At 34.3% G+C, this 19,080-nt stretch overlaps 2 protein-coding genes across 2 annotated transcripts in view; one reads left to right on the top strand and one right to left on the bottom strand.

Moving 5' to 3' along the window:
- Window positions 1–19,080, top strand: part of LOC128679070 (uncharacterized protein) — an 81,056-nt gene that overhangs the window by 20,280 nt on the left and 41,696 nt on the right. The window lies entirely within an intron of this gene.
- On the bottom strand, window positions 682–6,941 carry LOC128679072 (lactase/phlorizin hydrolase-like). The gene is made up of 12 exons (XM_053761056.2): window positions 6,793–6,941; window positions 6,339–6,487; window positions 5,580–6,244; window positions 5,179–5,487; window positions 4,747–4,985; window positions 4,164–4,320; window positions 4,004–4,011; window positions 2,921–3,072; window positions 2,150–2,814; window positions 1,751–2,059; window positions 1,443–1,681; window positions 682–980 (listed from the first exon to the last, which is right to left on the bottom strand). Exons 1-12 carry the CDS (start codon window positions 6,813–6,815, stop codon window positions 821–823), a joined length of 3,075 nt encoding a protein of 1,024 aa, XP_053617031.2. The 5' UTR covers window positions 6,816–6,941; the 3' UTR covers window positions 682–820.

Below are 19,080 nucleotides of genomic sequence, written 5' to 3'. Positions count from 1 at the left end.
TTGTCAGAAACACGTCGGCTCTTTAAGTCTCTAAGTTGGTTTTTACTTATACAGTATGTAGTTTAATAAACTGTAAAAGGTATATAAACAGCAGTGGTCGTGCCGAAATGCTAGTAATTTGTAGCTTGTGAGAAATATATATTTAATATAAAAATTGACGTGAAAAAGTGTGAAGGTCTTATTTCTGAATAATTAATTTGAATTTGAATTTAGAACAATGGGAGAAGAGACATCTTGTTCTATTCAAGGCGTGACATAAAATGCTGTCCGTGCAAACCGCGCGTTAAGTTCCCACGTGTCAGGAGCCAATCACTATACACTCTTGAAAAGAAAACGGTATCAGACATACGTTTTCCAATAAGTGCTACCGCGAAGGTGATAAGCTGATAAAGTTGTCATCACACTTGTCTTGAAGCTATTATCTGATATACAGGATTAAGTATATATATTTACTGATCTGAAAGATAAAACAATCAAAAGAACCTCATTTTTTAAAATTATGTTACACCAAAATATCATCACCAGGTCATCATCAGCGTCCACTCAATTAATGTTGCCAAGACAGTCGTTATGTGCATTCCGGTGCCCTTTTTTGTATACAACTAACACACTATGGATGAATTATCATGAAATAAAAACATTTTTATGTGTATTTCATTCCATTTAATGATCACGCACGACCCTCAAAGACAAAGACGATTTATTTGGAAAAACTTGAGTTTAAATTATTTACAAAGTCAGCTATTTTTCTGCAATAATTAGTAAGTAGTTTTAAATAATTCAAACTTCAACATAGGTAAATGCGAAATCAGTCTATTTTTCAATGTCCCTCATCAATAGTCATAACCGTAGTGTCAGGTTCGTAGCCCCAATCCAGCGCGCGGCTGCGAATGATCTCCTTGTACACGAAGGCTGATTTGCGGGGGGTGCGGGTCCTTTGTGGACTCTCGTAGTCTACTTCATACAGGCCGAACCGTTCCCTGAAAATGTAACAATAATTGTTGTAAACAGTACTCTCCGGAAAAATTAAATCGGACCTACCAAATTCATTCATCTCAGGATCTTAGAAATGCTACATGGTAGTAATAGAGTTAATGAATATCAAGGCCAAACCTGTCACTGAATGTTAAAGTTTCTTATATAATAAGGTAAATATGAAACAAATAACTCATCGAGATCAGCAACATAATCTAGGGAATCAAGAGTTCTCCGTTACGTACTTGCTGATAGACGCAGCTCACACTTTATTCAATCTAATCATATTCATAGCAAATATGATGGATCTAACAAACCAGTCCGGTTAACCGATGGATTTCTATAAATCAAAGACTGTATGAATTGCAAATATTTGTACAAAACTTTCAATGTATCAATTGGAAAAGTAACAGATTAATAACAACAAAAATAATATATTACTTATGAAAATATCATATAAAACTTACGTATATCCTTGCATCCACTCAAAATTATCCATGATACTCCAGGCAGTGTATGCTTTGATGTTTACTCCATCATCTATAGCATCGAGCATAGCATCGAGGTACTCCCTATGGTAAAGGATACGATCATCATCTTTTAAACCATCAGTTGTAGCAAAACCATTCTCAGTAATATACACAATAGGATTGTTATAGTCTTCCTTGGTTTTCATCAAAAGATTGTAAAAGCCCTTTGGAGTTTTCTAGAAAAAGTGTGTAAAAAATGTATTAAGTCTACTAATGTTACTGAAGTAAAAAAATCATTCGATTACCTTTAACCAAGTAGAAGCGCCACCTTCCCAATTACTAGGCTGATATCTTATGCATTCCATATCATTGTAGAAGGATGGAACCTCATAGGCGGTATTTACAGACTCATTTCTATAAACCAAGTAAGTGGTATAATGGTTTAGTCCAAAGAAGTCGGCACTCCCTCGTACATATTCTATTTCATCCGGGGTAAATTTAGGTAACCTGGATCTGAGGAAACCTTGTTCAGCACTTTTGGCTGCTATTTTTTCTTTCATTACCGGTGGAAAATCTCCAGTTTCTGAGAATATTGGATGAGCGTATTTACCCCACTGAAAAATGTAAAGCTTCGTAAGTAACACAAGCTTGGTTTTCTGTTGTATTTATACGAGTAAATAAATTTAAAAAATATATATATTCACCTCAAATTGAATTGCATCTTCAGCAGCTTCGATATCATTTTCAGACTCTGGATCATACCACTGTGTACCCAAGGTGATACCAATAGTCCCGCCTTGCACTGCCCTGAACTCCTCATCATAAATATGAAAAGCCTTCGCATGGGCTACAAGTAAATTCTTAGCACACATATATTCAGCAATCCCTTGTATATTTAATCTAGGTGCTTTAGTAACAAAACCATATCCCTGATAGCAGACTTCTCGTGGCTCGTTGATGGTTATCCAGTATTTGACTCTGTCTCCAAAAAGTTCGAAGGCTATACGCGAATAGTCTCCAAACCAGTCCACAATGTGAGGGTTCGTCCATCCACCGAGGTCTTGTAGCTTTTGCGGTAAATCCCAATGATATAAGGTTACCATAGGTTCAATATTATATTTCAACATCTCATTGATGAGATTGTTATAGTAAGCTACTCCAGCTTCATTTATCTTGTCTGGGAAACTGGTAGGTAGAATTCTTGTCCAAGAGAGAGAGAATCTGTAATGATCGAGACCTAGCTCTCTCATCATCTCGACGTCTCTCTCATACTGATGATAAGAGTCATCAGCAATGTCCCCATTAGAACAGTCTGCTGTGGAGCAAGGGTTCTCGTGTGTCATTCGGTCCCAAATATTCTCTGATTTGCCTACAACAAATAATATAGATGTATTCATCAAATTTCATGAACAATTAAAATCACAACTCATAAAGATACCTAAAAGTTAACATAATTAAAAATGAATTCTACATACCATCTTCATCCCACGCTCCTTCTACTTGATATGAGGCGGTGGCGGTGCCGAAAAGAAAATCTTTTGGGAAATGTCTTATAACATCCTGATGCTTTCCATCGATCGTCTTACATTCGGACTTTGAGGTATATGCTAATACAATTATTATTAATCTGGAATAATAAAAGCAATGAACATAACAATTTCAAAGACAGATTAAGATAAAGATAAGATTAATGGAATTAAATTGACCTATAATCTAGCTAGATCAATTTAATTCAATTAAAAAATCTTTTGGCTGTTGTAATATAGCGATATTGGATTACTTTTATATTAACCTTTGTATTTAATAAAACAAATATTGGATTACTTACAACGTTCTCGAGAAAAACAGCATTTTGCTAGCTTATCGTCTATGTTATGTCCGGTTTCGATTTTATATACATAATATAGTAAGGTTATCAGCATATCTCTCGCTCAAACGCACTGATAACATCTCTATCTATTATATAAGAAAAAAAGCGTAAAAAAAAAAAGCCAAGTCATTGACTAAAGTAGCTGTCCAAACTCCAGAAAATACCTGTTGGCCTACCTGCGGAAACAAGTTTTCAAGGGAAGTAATAAGTTAGTATGTTTTCTTCAAAAAGTTTTTCTCCGGTTTTATCATAAAGAACCACACCACAGAGACTGAACCTTCTGTATGTGGTACACCTTTTTTCTTACATAATAGATAACTCCTTCAGAAAGCAGAACACCGCTATTGTCTACCTATGGCAGGCTTCGCTTATGCTCCCAAGGTTTCCTTATGAACTCTTCTGTTGTAGAATGCAACGCCGCGACATTTTAATGATATGTCATGCAGATTCTTCGTCATCCGTGCATACTAGGCCTACACGTACCACTTAGTCCACATAGTATTAGTAGGCCTAGTAATCATAATAGTAAATTGCACTGTGTGCCTGACATGAATTACTATGTAAACTGGATTTGTTTCAACTACTTATATGTCAACATCTTATCAGTGCTAAAAGAAAACATTGTTCGCTATGTTAATGTTATCCTAATCCTAGGATCACAGTGACAACCAGTATGGTTACTGGTTACTGGGCTATCTGTGAATAATAATATGAAACATTGTCATTAGGCTGTGTTTGATTGGGTGATGACATGGCTTTAAATTAATTACAAATATTTGGAGATTGGACAAATGAAACCAATTTTCATTCTGTTATATTTTACTATCTATAAAACCAGTAATTTTTCAATGTCCCTCATCAATAGTCATAACCGTAGTGTCAGGTTCGTAGCCCCAATCCAGCGCGCGGCTGCGAATGATCTCCTTGTACACGAAGGCTGATTTACGGGGGGTGCGGGTCTTTTGTGGACTCTCGTAGTCTACTTCATACAGGCCGAACCGTTCCCTGAAAATGTAAGAACAATTGTTGTAAACAGTACTCTCCGGTAAAACAAAACCCGACCTGCCAAATTCATTCATCTCAGGATATTAGAGATGCTTCCATGGTAGTCATAAAGTGAAAGAATAACATAAAATTATTCGAACTGCTTCTCCTAGCGCGTTGATTATTATAGGTAGTATATCTATACTACCTATAAATCAAGGAAAAATATAAACTTTATAACTAATTTATCTCACGTGAAAGCTTAGCAGCGTATCAGTATTTTAGAATCTAAACCTAATAGAATCACTTTCAAATTTCACTGCATAGCATTGACAGAACGAGACAAAACATACATAAACTAGTTATACATTTTTTATGGATAATTGGGTAATACTATTTCACTAATACACCCGTATTTTTGTAGATACCAAAGGTACCAAAACTTACGTATATCCTTTCATCCACTCGAAATTATCCATGATACTCCAAGCAGTGTAAGCTTGCACATTCACTCCTTTATCTATGGCATCCAACATGGCGTCGAGGTATTCTCTATAGTAAAGTATGCGATTTTCATCATCCAAACCGCCCGTAGTAGAAAAGCCATTTTCAGTAATGTAGATAATGGGATTGTTGTAGTCTTCCTTGATTTTCATTAGCAGATTGTAGAAACCCCAAGGAACTTTCTGAAAATAATTTTGTTCTGTCACATTTTAAGGTTAGAAGAGAGAAACAGAAGAAATTTTCAATTTTGTTATATGATTTAGTATCACCGTAATTTATGCCATCAAATTCTATCAATGTTAAACTTCAGTTTAATAATACACTTAAGTAATACATTTCTCTACACCGTTGTATTTTTGTGTGTTACTTACATACCTTTAACCAATTTGAGGCAGAACCTTCCCACTCACTAGGCTGATATGACAAACAGTCCATATCGTCATAATATGATGGGACATTATGGGCAGTGTAGACAGAATCATTTCTATAAACCAAATAAGTGGTGTAGTGGTTTAGTCCCAAGAAGTCTGAGCTTCCTCTAACGTATTCTATTTCATCTGTGGTGAATTCAGGTAATCTAGATCTAGCAAAGCCTTGGGCAGCACTCTTGGCTGCTATCTTTTCCTTCATAACTGGCGGAAAATCCCCGGTTTCTGAGAATATCGGATGAGCATACTGTCCCCACTGAAAGAATAGAAAAAAAAATAATTTCTCGGCTCTTATTTTTACTATAAAATTAAGATATATATATATATATATATATATGTTATATTTACCTCGAACTGGTTTTCGTCTTCAGCAGCTTGAACATCATTTTCAGTCATTGGCTCGTACCAATTAGTGCTCAAGGTGATTCCAATAGTGCCGCCGTACAGTGGTCTAAACTCTTCATCATAAATGTGATAAGCCCTTGCATGGGCCACGAGTAAATTCTTGGCGCACATATATTCAGCAACTCCTTGCATATTTAACCTAGGGGCCATTGTGTCATACCCATAACCTTGATAGCAGACTTCACGTGGTTCATTCATGGTTATCCAGTATTTAACTCTGTCTCCAAAAAGTTCGAAGCATACTCTAGCATAATCGCTATACCAGTCTACAATGTGTGGGTTCGTCCATCCTCCGAGATCTTGCAACTTTTGCGGTAAATCCCAATGGTACAAGGTTATCATAGGTTCAATATTATATTTCAACATTTCATTAATTAGATTGTTGTAATATGCTACTCCGGCTTCATTTATTTTATCTGGAAAGCTTGTGGGTAGAATCCTGCTCCAAGAAAGGGAGAATCTGTAGTAATCAAGACCTAGTTCTCTCATCATCTCGACATCTCTTTCGTATTGATGGTAAGAGTCATCGGCAATATCTCCAGTTGAACAGTCTTTTATGGCGCAAGGATCTTCGTGTGTTAATCGATCCCAAATATTTTCAGATTTTCCTGTGAATTTGAAACACATTTATCCAATTATGCTTTTTAAATAATGAAGACCACTGGACAGTATAAATTATTCATGATAAAAATTCCTACAAACCGTCTTCATTCCAAGCTCCTTCAATTTGATATGAAGCAGTGGCAGTGCCGAATTGAAAACCTTCTGGGAACTTTCTTATATCCTGTCGCTTTCCATTAGAGGCTTTACCCTCAGATAGTGAGACATATGAAATTATTAATAATAACGTGCTGAAAAAAATGCATAATAAAGTAACAAATATAAATCTATCGGAATTTTGACTAATGCAAATAATCGTGAAGAAATTATCTAGGCGATCAGGCTACCTCAAAATAAATTGTCTTTTCGCAATACATTTATGTAACTTTTTAAATTTTGGTTTTTAATTGTTTTATTTTGTAATGTAATTGTTCGATTCGATTAAAAAATATATTTAAATTAGAACTACTGGAATGGACTAAGTAGTAATATATAAAATCAAATTAGGAGCTACTAAATAAGAATCTTAAATTTACAATATTTATTAAATACTTACAATATTGTGGAGTAATTCAACATTTTGCTGTTTTTTTGAATCTAAATCTTTTCGTCCGAACCAAAATTATATATACCTAGTTAGATCGGTCTTATCTGTTGATAACAATCATCCTTTATGGTCCAACTACAGAGACTGTAACAGCCACTAAGCATACATTTTGCATAGGTACACAAACATGTATGTTATGTATACTCATCCATAACATACGTTTACGACCATTTGAGGTCCAGTCAAAGTATAGATCCCTGGAGTTTACGGTAAACTACCGCAGATAAAGGTACTGGAATAAGACCAGGCTATAAGTCAGTATATAGTCTAGTGACGTAGCTTCCTCAACAATATTAGTTGATTTTGATAAATGGAAATTTTATGTAAACAAGATTATCGTGTATCTCTACTATTTTGATATATTTTGACAAGTTGTGATAAAATCAAAATCTGCACTTAAACATTTCGAGAAAGGAAAACAAATAAGGAAAGGTATCATAAACTCACAAACGTTCACCTCCATTATAATAGTATAGATGTTATGCACACGGTGAAATAAATACTTAAATCTACATACAAAACATACAAAAGCAATTAATAGTAATGAAATAACTAAATATATTTATCCTAAACATTGTCATGTTTATATGTATATAACGACTGTTTTATTATACAGCTATTATATTATATAAAATAAAATACACAGATAAAATGTTAGTTATATAACTTACATAAAATGTACGTACATACACAAGTTATTATTGAAAAGCGGGATCTCCTAATACACGTAATTATTTACTTACAAGGAGATCCTGGTCATAAATATATTTATGTAAACACTATAGGTACCTACAGAAATAAAGATTTATTATATAGGTATATAGATTATTATGATAGATAGATTAAGATGGAAACGTTACAGAAAAATTTTGCATATTTAATTCTCTTGAAATAAGTTTACATTTATATTTCACTGGTGAATATTTTAGGGATGTTTTTGTCAAAATAAATATTTATTTACTTAACAGTAACGCTTTGGAAGATGGCGTTTTAAGTATTTTTTGATGCGGTCATTAAAGTGATGTATGACAAAAATTGATTAAAGATATTTACTTCTGTTTGAGATCGTATGTGGTGACGTGCATGTCACAGCTTCTTCAGTACTTGGGCTTTGAAACTGGTATAAAAACATATAGATAAGAAGACCTATGTCATAGTATATGTATGAATACAAGATGTCATCGACACCACAAACGAAAACGCGAATGTAAAGTGGTAATTACACTCAATCCGCCAATAACATTGGGTTTTGATTATTAAATTAAACCAATCGGAGGAGGCCATTAAAATTTACACGAGTCCTCCTCTGCCGCAATCGTGCCTATAACGAGTTTATATTTTCATGTGCGTCTATAATAATGTTGTCGACAATGAGCATTCGGAAAAACCACAAACTTACCTATCGACGCAACTTAATTAGGCCAGAAAAACCTTATTGTCTATGGAATAAGAGTGTCGCTAATCCCATTCGTACCGGTTCGCATCGTCCTTTCCAATCTCGTAGGAAAGGTATAAGTGACGTGTGGGGACTCCCTTAGAAAGCAGATATCTCGCCCTCTAAAGTAGGCATCAGATTTCCGCATTACAATTTGCGCTCGCGGCCTCTCCTTTTGGTTTAAAACTCTAGGGTGTTTTCAAAAATATTAACGGTAGAGGTGCCCCGCTGGCTTTCTATATAAAAGTTGAATTGATTAGCAATCTGTCTTATTGCTAACTTGTTTATTAGATCCTTACTGTTATCACTGTGCAACATGTAAACATCCTCTTGAATGATTACAATTTACAATTGACTGTCACGGTAATATCTGGATTAGCCACTACACACAGTGACGTCAATCTACTTGCATACTCTACTGATAGAGCGTGCCCTCCTCCATAAACACCTTTATATTATATAGGTAAACTAAACACAATCTCATGGATATTTTTCGGCATCTCCCTCAACCGTTAGTCGTCAGACTGCTTAGTCCACCTTTAACTCTGAACATTATATTTCGCATGTTTAAACAGCAAGTAGTTATTAGACTATAGCAGGTTTAAGAACAACTGTCCTCTCTGTCCTGCACGTACCTCCTCCAATTCTTACCGGTCGCATCTAGATCGTCTGACTATCTATTTTTTGTATGAATTAATGCTCTGCCACTCCGGGTTTTCTGTCATGGTCATGATGCTAAGTTAGCATTAAACTACACAGAAATAGAATATTTAATTAGCCATCCCGCCGACTGAGCCACAATTTCCTCTTATCAGAATATTCACTTGATCCAACGAACGGTACCAGTAATAAGCGATTAGTTAATTCATGTGAAACACCGCTCGCTGCGCGCGCGCTGGCCGCAACTAATTTCATTGTCAGCCAATTTCAGGATAACATCAGATTGCGTCTGCGCATTCTTGTGCGTCTAACAACTAATTAAGTCTACCCGACCCCTTGAGGCCCAGGGATGTACTTGGCCATGTATTTTTTACTGGATTTTCTTGTTAAGCACAATTTTTTTTATATTCTTAAAAAAGACAATGTATCATGTAATTAATAATGCGAAAGTGAGTTTGTTGTGAGTTTCTCAACCAATGTTTTTGAAATTTCGCATATACATACTTACACATATAGTTAGGAATGCGATGAATGACATAGATTACCTTCCTTCCATCGTGGAAAAAATCTGATCCCATAAGGAGTACAGGCGAGTGAAGTCGCGGCTTATTCTAGTTGTTTTATCATCACTGTCACAATCACTGTTTGTTGAGTAGAGTTGTAAGCTATTAATAATTCGGATCCGGAAAATATAAATAATGAAAGAAAGAACTTCTCAGTAGCAAGTTATCTATTTTTCACTGTATTCTGTAATTTTGACATGCGCATAAGAGATTAAGTTTATTAATATCGTTCATTAAATATTTATCTGTAAATTTAAAAGATCCGATAGTTACCGAAGGTTTTACTGTTTCGATTAAAGCAAATGTCATTTTAGGGTCCAATAAAATGATATTTTATATGAAGTTACGACGAAAGACAAATTTTATCTTAAAGCTTACGAAACTGTTAAACAAATAAAATTCACTGGAAGAAAAAAATAATTTCGTGTTCGTAAATAAATTAATTTCGTATTAATGTTCTGTGGCATGGTACGCAATGTAATAAATTGCACATAATTTCACAACAATCAAAGTTTTTCAAAATAAGCCCTATTTCAGCTGTACATAAAGATCCATGGAGGATTAATTGACATGCAGTAGACTGTACCATACAGGCTAAAAGTGGTCTGCAATAAAAATAACAATTTCTATTAAATTTATAGCAAACCATAAACAAACTACCGATAACTCTACTAAGGTCATAACTAATAAAGTTACCGGATGCATTATGTAAATAGGAAACGATGATATAAATGTAATAAGTACGAGTATGCTCTTGTAGAATAAAAGTCAGATTCTGAGTATTATCCATGCGCTCATGCAGTTTTAAGTACTACCGTATAGCGTTCACGCTTATTTATTACCTATATATAGTAGTATGTTAAAAGGTTTTTGTTATTAAGTAACTCATTTTGTTTGATAAATAGAGATGTCTTTCAAAGCTAAACATCCACACCAATCACTCGGAAACACACCCATTAGCATATTTTTAAAGACGAAGTAATGACACCGAAACTGTTTTCATGCCACTAGATTCGTAATGAAAATGGGGTTTTATTAGAACACCTAAATACAGTCCAGCAATTTCTGATCAAGTACTTAATTACTTTTATTTTTTATTTAATATCGTTCCAGCCAGCGTTGGCTACTCTTAAGTTAAACTGTGAACCCTTGGACCAAGACCTCACCTTTTTCAAACCACATAGCACTGGCCAGCTGTAAAAAAAATACCATAAGAGAACCACGCCCACCTTGACTGGTTTGCGTTGCGAGACCCAAAAAAGAAAAGGAGTTCTTAATCCGCGATAATTTTCATCGTAATAACTGGCCGAATGTAATTAAATGGAAAGATACAAATTTGTTTTGATTAGTTTTGTAATAGACTATTTTGTGATGATTGTTGTTGATTTCTTCAGTAAGTTGGTACTTATTACTTAAGGTAAAACAAATTACCTAACTTATGAGAGTATTTTAAATCTCTGTTAAATTCATAAATATCTGTTAAAGTCATATTAAACTTATGCAGATGTAGTGTTTTCTTACATTATTATTTTCCGGATATAAGCTGTTTTGATTCCCGATTTTATTTTATTATAAATTCTAAACCATAGAGTACAATTTGCTATCTCGAGTGTTTTTAAAGACTTTCCCATCTACGTGTGGCTAAAACATTCCACCCTATGTAAGTACGATATCTGTATTAAATAGATAATATAACGTATATAGGTAGACATTTTGATAACAAAAACAACATGGCTGAGTTGATTGCGCGCGAAATCGATCGCCAGTGCATTCCACGCAATGCGCAGACGCAGTACGCGTGCCGTTGTAAAAACGATTTACAGCCAACCACGTGTCAAGATATCATACTATGACCTCTATGCGATGGTAATAGCGGTGATTTGCAATGGTTTAGTGTAGCTTGATGTGCGGTTGACTGTACTATGAGAAAGTAATTCTCTTCGGAACATTAAAGATGTGAAGCGTACGCGCTTGATCTGTTGCGGTCAGAAACATATGTTGGACACTTTCGAGATAAAATTTAGATATGTATTGGAATAAAAACGTACAGTTGAACCCTGCTATTTCTATTAAAAAGCATACTTTAAACTAAAGTACCTACCTATGTTTTGTCTCGTTCTGTCAGTGCCATATTTAGACGAAATCCTGATAGTTTTTAATAGTCATAAAATATCACAGAAGTATTTACAGTACCGATTCATAACGTAGCGTGAGTTACGCCCAAGAATATAATCACCCCATATCCTTCCGCGGATGTTGTACGAGGCGACTAAGGGACACAGCTTGGGCAGCTGAAAGGTAACAATAACATCCCCAAAGAGGATTGACTTCAGGCAGGCGGCCTGTTATAAAACCACAGACGAATGTTAAAAAAATTTAAGTTATTTTCTTATGCTGACCATAGGCTTCGCGGCGTCACAACCCCGAACGCACGCAACAACACACGCTACCGCGACATTTGGTCATTTGGCGACATTTGGTTGCGCTTGGGCATATCAAATAATAAGCAATCCAAAAGGTACAATAACAACATCTTGATCTACAACGCAATTACAATTATCCATGTACTCATAGCAGGAAGAGCGGTTCGCCTACGTGAGAGTAGCATCACGGAAGCCTATCATACGAGGGCAGCCTATCAATGTAATTGAGATAGGCATGCGTTTGCGCTTGCAGACATAATCGACACCTGTTTGCCACGCTGCACTAGATAATATACAGCAGGCCAACGCTCGCTCAATTCAGAGCAATCTATTATATAAAATTATATGACAGATAACCCATAATCTTATGGATCTAGAAGAATCAAAAATGCATTTATTTAGACGAAATAGAGCATGAAGTAAAATAAAAATAAAACTCTGTTAAAAATGTACAAATAGTTAAACTTGCTAAGTTATAAATACAAGACTTTACTAAACTTATTTTTAGACAAAACTAGCTGCGTCTCCAGTCTTGGAATTGTATTATTGTGACCAAAAATATCCTATGTGCTATTCTAAACTCCGTTTTTTTTTGCACCCAGTGCACCCAGTGCACCCAGGAACGTCTCCACACGTAGGAACTCTTCAACGCTTCACTGCACGGACATGATATTTTTTGTTACACATTAAATACAATAAGATCTCTCTGACATTATAAGCTGTCAACATATATTTTGTATGAAAGAGTTACATAGGTACATCCATCATCACACATTAAATAACTTATATTTCATTGCTATTGTTTTTATTTAATTTGTATTTATTTAAGTTTTACAATTAGTCTAATTAAAATTGCAATAATGGCCATTATCATTAATAATGATTGTAAAGAATGCTAGAGAATTTACAATAATGAGAATCAGAATCGAATTACCTAGCTCTTTGTTTCATAATAAACTAATTACCTCTTTGAACACTAGAGAAAGTTATAATTGCTAAAGAAAATTTAAACTATGAAATAAAATCTCAATAGAAAATTGAAATAATTTGGGCATCGCCTCTTATTTATAATTATTTATTTCGTTTTACATAGTATATACACAATATATCAGGATGCCTACTGTGTATAATATATGCATATATATACCCGCATATATATGTCAGGTTGTTGTTGTCACCGCCCAATGGTTTTTGCATTAGGATGCCATAACTATACCAGTAACACTATAAATTTTAAAACTCTTTATATTAATGCATAAATCATCGATGTCCAATTCTCTCCAATGCTTCTTGAATAGTCTGAACTTAAGAATTTATTTCCCCTCTACTCGACGAATGTGAACTAAGGATTTATTTAGCAGTGGAAACCTGTTCGCTATTGTTGCAGGATTTAATTCATTGTTGTAAATTCTGAATGATTATTTATATGTGCTTGGGACATTTGTCACACTAGCTGTGTTAATAAATAACCACTAGTTCCGCGTCGCATACACTCTATAATTATAGATAAGTACATTGAGTACGACTTACAGACAACTGTTTGGCCGACCAACTGAAAATGATCAACTATTTTTAACTAACATTTTTGTTAGTGGGTAGATATTTGTATAACGCATTTTTAATATTTAAAGATATACAATATACCGTTTGTGATAAAAGTAATATCATTACGTAGAAAAGAATATAGTATATATACTCGTATACATAAATTATGTGCTGCAGTGATATAAATGGTCATTATCACAGTGCATATTCTTCTCAAATAAAGAGCACTAGTTTTCAGTTAACACAGGGCATATAAAATGGTGCGAGTATCGAAGACTGTTAGTAGTAATGAAAAACTTTAAAAAAAGAATTCACATGTACCTATTAGCATTGGTTAAAGGTCAGATATCTCTTGGTGGGTCCAGTCCTGGAGAGGGGTAATAGGGGTCACTCACGAAATGGTAATTGTTGAGGAATTCACGGAATCCACCGCTTTCGTGTACCATTTCGCAATAATAACCCAGTGAAACTGAAAATACAGTTAGGTCAGTGCATCCCTGCGCGAAGCCCCGTCTCGCGGGCCAAGTCGGGTTATACAAATAAGGATGGAAGTCGTGATGAGACGCACGCCTTCGGGCTCGGGAACAGATGCGCGGAAGTCAGCCGCGAATATTTTTGATGCATAATGAACTGTCGCTGCAAGCGATAAAAAGGTAGATATATTTAAATAATACAACTAGGTACTTATTACTGTTTTAAAGAACAAACAGAACTTTCGTGCATGCTATCATTACACCAAAATTAATCCACAAACCAAATCAAATTGTTTACAAGCGGAACGAGTGTCTAGATCTATTCCCATAAAATTCATGCACACGTGTGTAAAAACAACTTCACTAAACCATCAAAATTACAGAAATCCGGTTCTAAATTATTGTGTGATTTGTCTCGGCACCCACACACGTTAATTGTTTTATATTTCACAGGTAAAATTGTAATTATCCAAGAGGAGATACAATAAGAAAATAGGCAGCAAAAAATAGACAAAGGACGGCCGACGACGACGCTATTTTTTTGTTAAATCATCCATACCCTGCCTGTGTCCTTACCTGACCAGGTTTTGGGTTTAATGATCGGTATTATTTTAATCTCGATACAATCCGTACATACATATAGCCAATGTTAAAACTAAATATCTTAGAACCACTTTTTCATATCATCGTCATTTATGATTTCGTTAAAATTATGGTTAATTTTTATATGTAAATATGTATAATGTTAGGTTATATCATCAACCAAATCTAAACTTGCCGTCCAATAGCATTTTGCAGGTGATTTAATTAAAAAAACTGACATGAAATTAAAATTCAGCAGAATGACGTCGACTAAGTCGCTGGGCGGTCCCAGTGTTTTATTTTTAATACGGAACATTTCAAGATAAATGAAGGGCCGTTTGAAGAAAAAATAATTACCCAATATGTCGGCTGGCCGGTTATCAGACGCCTCTTTAAACGAAATTTTATTAAACCGCATAAGTAGCGATTACGTCCGTCATTTTTCAAAATGGCGGCGGAACAATCGGCGTCATTACCGGATAGCAGCGATCGTGGCGGCGAAATGTGGAACTAATAACGACGATAACATTTACTGGCAGATTTGCAAATTCCAGGGAGCTTCGATAAAATCGATTATCGGTGAAATGAGAAAAAGATCTTGCAAACAGTAAGCTTGCATACTCGAAGTCTTTTACCATTTTTATTTTTGTCATAAAAATATCACAAACAATACCTTATGATTATTTCTCTGATTATCTTTTGTTAATATCTAAATATACATTATCTTACATATTTTAGGTGTGCTAACAGCGACTGAAATTACTTTTAAGCAGTATGCGTATCTTTACATACTATATTTTTTAGAATAAATGTATACCTATACATAATGAGGTAATATTATTACCTTATTATGTATATTTATTTCATATAAGAAAAAAAAATCTTATTTTAAGTGATATGCGTTGATTTAACAAAAATAATAAATTTAATTTGGAGCGGCCTGACAGAGCTGTATGTAGAATGTCCAATTTTTACTTCTCCTTCTCTGTCTTCGGAAAGTCGTCTCTCTTTTCTTCGAGACGGATTTTGTTTTCACATATGCCAACCAAACATTGCGTCCTGTCCAGTTTCTTTTTCGGCTTTATTAAGTTCATAGCATTTTATCTATAGAGTAAATTAAGATTTTTTTGTATAAATAAAATCTATGCTTATTCTAAGTAATATACATGTATACCTTCTTATTCATATTATTATTCTATATATAACATGCAAGAGATTGCACTAACGATAAACTAGCCTAGTGTACATTTTTCTAAAACAAAGAACATTTATTTGCAAAAACATGAGTTGCTCAAGCTGTCTTGTTCAACATTTTATTTGGTTGTATTGTTTCTGGTGCAATAAAATGTTTTTACTTATTTAAGAACTTAATTATAGATATTGTATTTATTCCAGTGAAACTTGAAAGTCTTAAACCGCCCGAAATAAAAATACTTTACACATGACACAACAATCACTTGTAATTAAAAAGTTCATTAATTTTGCGCGCGCGCAGCTCATACCAATGCAAAGTAATAAAGGTTCGAAGGCCCCAAAACTTATTGTACTTATTGGCATGAGCGAAAATTAAGCGACGTTAACTTCCGAAGAGAACGTGCAATCAACTGGAAGTTTATGATCTCTTATACGAATTTATACCTTGCTTTATCTTTTCTACTCAGGATTCTTTTAAACATATTTTTTTACACACAAATTAGTTTCCTATGTAATATAGATATATAATACACCATATGTAGGTACTTTCACATTTACTTATAATATTAGTTTGGACTAACTTACCGAAATTTCCGATTTCTATACATCCTAAGGCGTATAGATTTTGTAATGAATATGGTTAAAACAGAGAAAAAATCAAGTCGAACCGGTAGTTCCAACCAGAGATAAGTTGTACAAACATACTCTTCAACATTATTGTATCAGTAAAAAATAATAATAGACTCACTCTGTTAGTAACAAAAAAGTTAAAAGCATATTTATAAGCTAAAGTATGTTTTGTCTAGTTCTGTCAATGTCAAATATTGTAAAACATAGGTATTTTAGCTCAAAGTATGTCATCGTTTTTATAACTGAGCTAGAGGTTATTGAAGAGTTATTGGTAGGCAATCTGGCATAGAGAATTTCGGTCTGTAGTGACAACGCTCTATGAATCATGAGGTCTTAAGTTCGATTCTCGGCCTGCAGGATGAAATATTCATGACCAGACGTGGGAGAGAACGAATATTTAAGCATTATGTATGACAGTGCTATAATATCACGCTTCCTTTGACTTAAAAGTGTTTCCACGTCACAACATAAACAATGACCCTTTTAAATCATTTCATATTCATATTAAAAGCCGTCAACAGAGAAACAAAGTACCGGGCCATAGGTATAAGGGCACCTTTTAACACCCACATACTAACCTCTATCGTAGATTTCAAATTGCGAGTTACATTGCGTGTATTATAAAATGTTTGGAATTAAAACAAGGTGGTCACGCAACGACGTATATCGTTCTTGGCAATGAATGGCTGATTGTTTTGTAGCTTGGTCGGGGAATGTGGTTCGTGAGAAAAAAAATCTCGCTTCCGATGCGCTCTGTCGGCTAGATAAGTGCAGGTGGATGCAACTCGCGCCGTCGTCGACTCAAATTTAGAATACATTTATTTTTAGGGACCCTCTGTGCTAAATGAAAAACTCTGGATAATATTTTAGGATTGTCGAAAATCAGTTATAAGCTAGATGTTTGAACACGGTGAAACAAAATATTATCATAAATTAAACCAAAATTAATGCCACATTATTACTTGGAAGGGCTAAAGTTAAGTGCCTAGTTTGGTTTACGTTTTATTTAATATCATAATATCTCTAATCTTTTGCATTTATAATAGTAATAAAATGCCCAAAACATAAGTAATCACACTTAATACATAGGCATCCGAAATGGACCCCTAACATTAACATTATAAAAGCTTGACGTTTTTCAAGGGAGCTTAGGAATTCAGTAGCCGACTGTCACTTGTCTTTTTTTATTGTTTTTAAGTCAACATCAACGCATTCTACGTAAGTAATAAATATTTTGTCCATTCATATGCACTACGAGATGTTCAAATCCTATACGCTTTTTACTGTTGTTTTTATATTTGTCAAAAAACGCTTTGATCTATCACGTACGTACCAGCAATCTTTTTTTGTGTATCCTGGTATTAGCTATAACTAGGTAGGGTAAGCTACTACCAAACTACTTTTACGAAAATATTTATTATAGAGGATATTACATCTTATGCCCAGATGCCTTTCAAATTCTTATTGATAAAGGGATATTTTATGTTACCCACTTAAATATTTTGCTTCCAACATAAATGTGGGCTGAAGATGACACGTGGTCTATATACGTGGTATGTATTATATCTTCCTAACGCCAACGGTCTGCATCAAATCCCATCCCAGGTTAGTTTGATCAAACTTTGATGTTAATCGTCAAGACGCATGCTCCCAGCAATTTTAACGCAATCAATGTCTACGAACACACAACTTGTTTAAATCATTAATTATCTAGGCTTATGGATGCTATAAATACGTAGCTTGGGCGAAGTAAAACACGTTACAGACTATTAAGTAGTATGTATTACTTACAAATTGCAAAAATACTAGTTCATGAGTGATAAATGAGGAGAACTTATGTGGCAGCTGCCAGTCGCCTCCATTAGTTTTTGTTGGACCTTGAGGAGTATGTGCACTATGATTTATAATATCCATCACGCATTGCAACATTAAATATTAATATTTTATCTATTTGTATAATTTCTAGTTATACACACAGATTAAAAAAAACTGGGCACTTATATATTGATTACACGAAAATTTTATTTTTGAAACTTCTAGACACAAGATCATAAATAAAATAATAAATAAAAATGGTTTTACTGGCCACCGGAAAATGTATTCAATGATTAAGTCCGATTGTCTTCGAAATTCGTATATTTTTCGCACTGACAGAATTTTCGCGCCGCGCCCTGCTGTTTTACAACCTATTTTTATTTTTCGATTTTAGTACATAATAGGTATGTACATATTTTTTTAAAATTTAGTTATCATTTAACGAGAACGCTTGTTTAATACATACATACTTTTATGTTTTTAATACATGCAAGTAACCACATTTTTAAAATATTGGTAAATTCTGTGTTTTAGCTTGAAAAACCTAGCAAATATTTCATGATTTCATGATTATACAATATTCCTAACATGTTAGAATTTTAAAACGACCTAAGATGTCTTGCACTGATATTTTTTCCGCAATTGAGCTTAGTAACATTGTAAAAATATTGTTCGCCATCACAGCCAAAACACCCATTAGGTCAATTGGGGTATTTGAGTTAAATGCCATAATAAATAGAAAGTGCCATTCACTTGAGAGTTTGATGAAGCTTTCGTTTCCGCCTGGGTCGTCAAAAGAATATTTTATTAATTATTTTGATATAATTGCCAATTCCCACGCTGCATGCATCAGGCATCATCATCGATCTTTACTGTGTAATCCTCAGTGTAATTGTGAACGTACTTAATATTATATG

Source organism: Plodia interpunctella, chromosome 21 (assembly GCF_027563975.2).
Source record: "Plodia interpunctella isolate USDA-ARS_2022_Savannah chromosome 21, ilPloInte3.2, whole genome shotgun sequence".
Taxonomy (NCBI): Eukaryota; Metazoa; Arthropoda; class Insecta; order Lepidoptera; family Pyralidae; genus Plodia; species Plodia interpunctella.
This window is presented reverse-complemented; position numbering and strand designations above follow the sequence as displayed.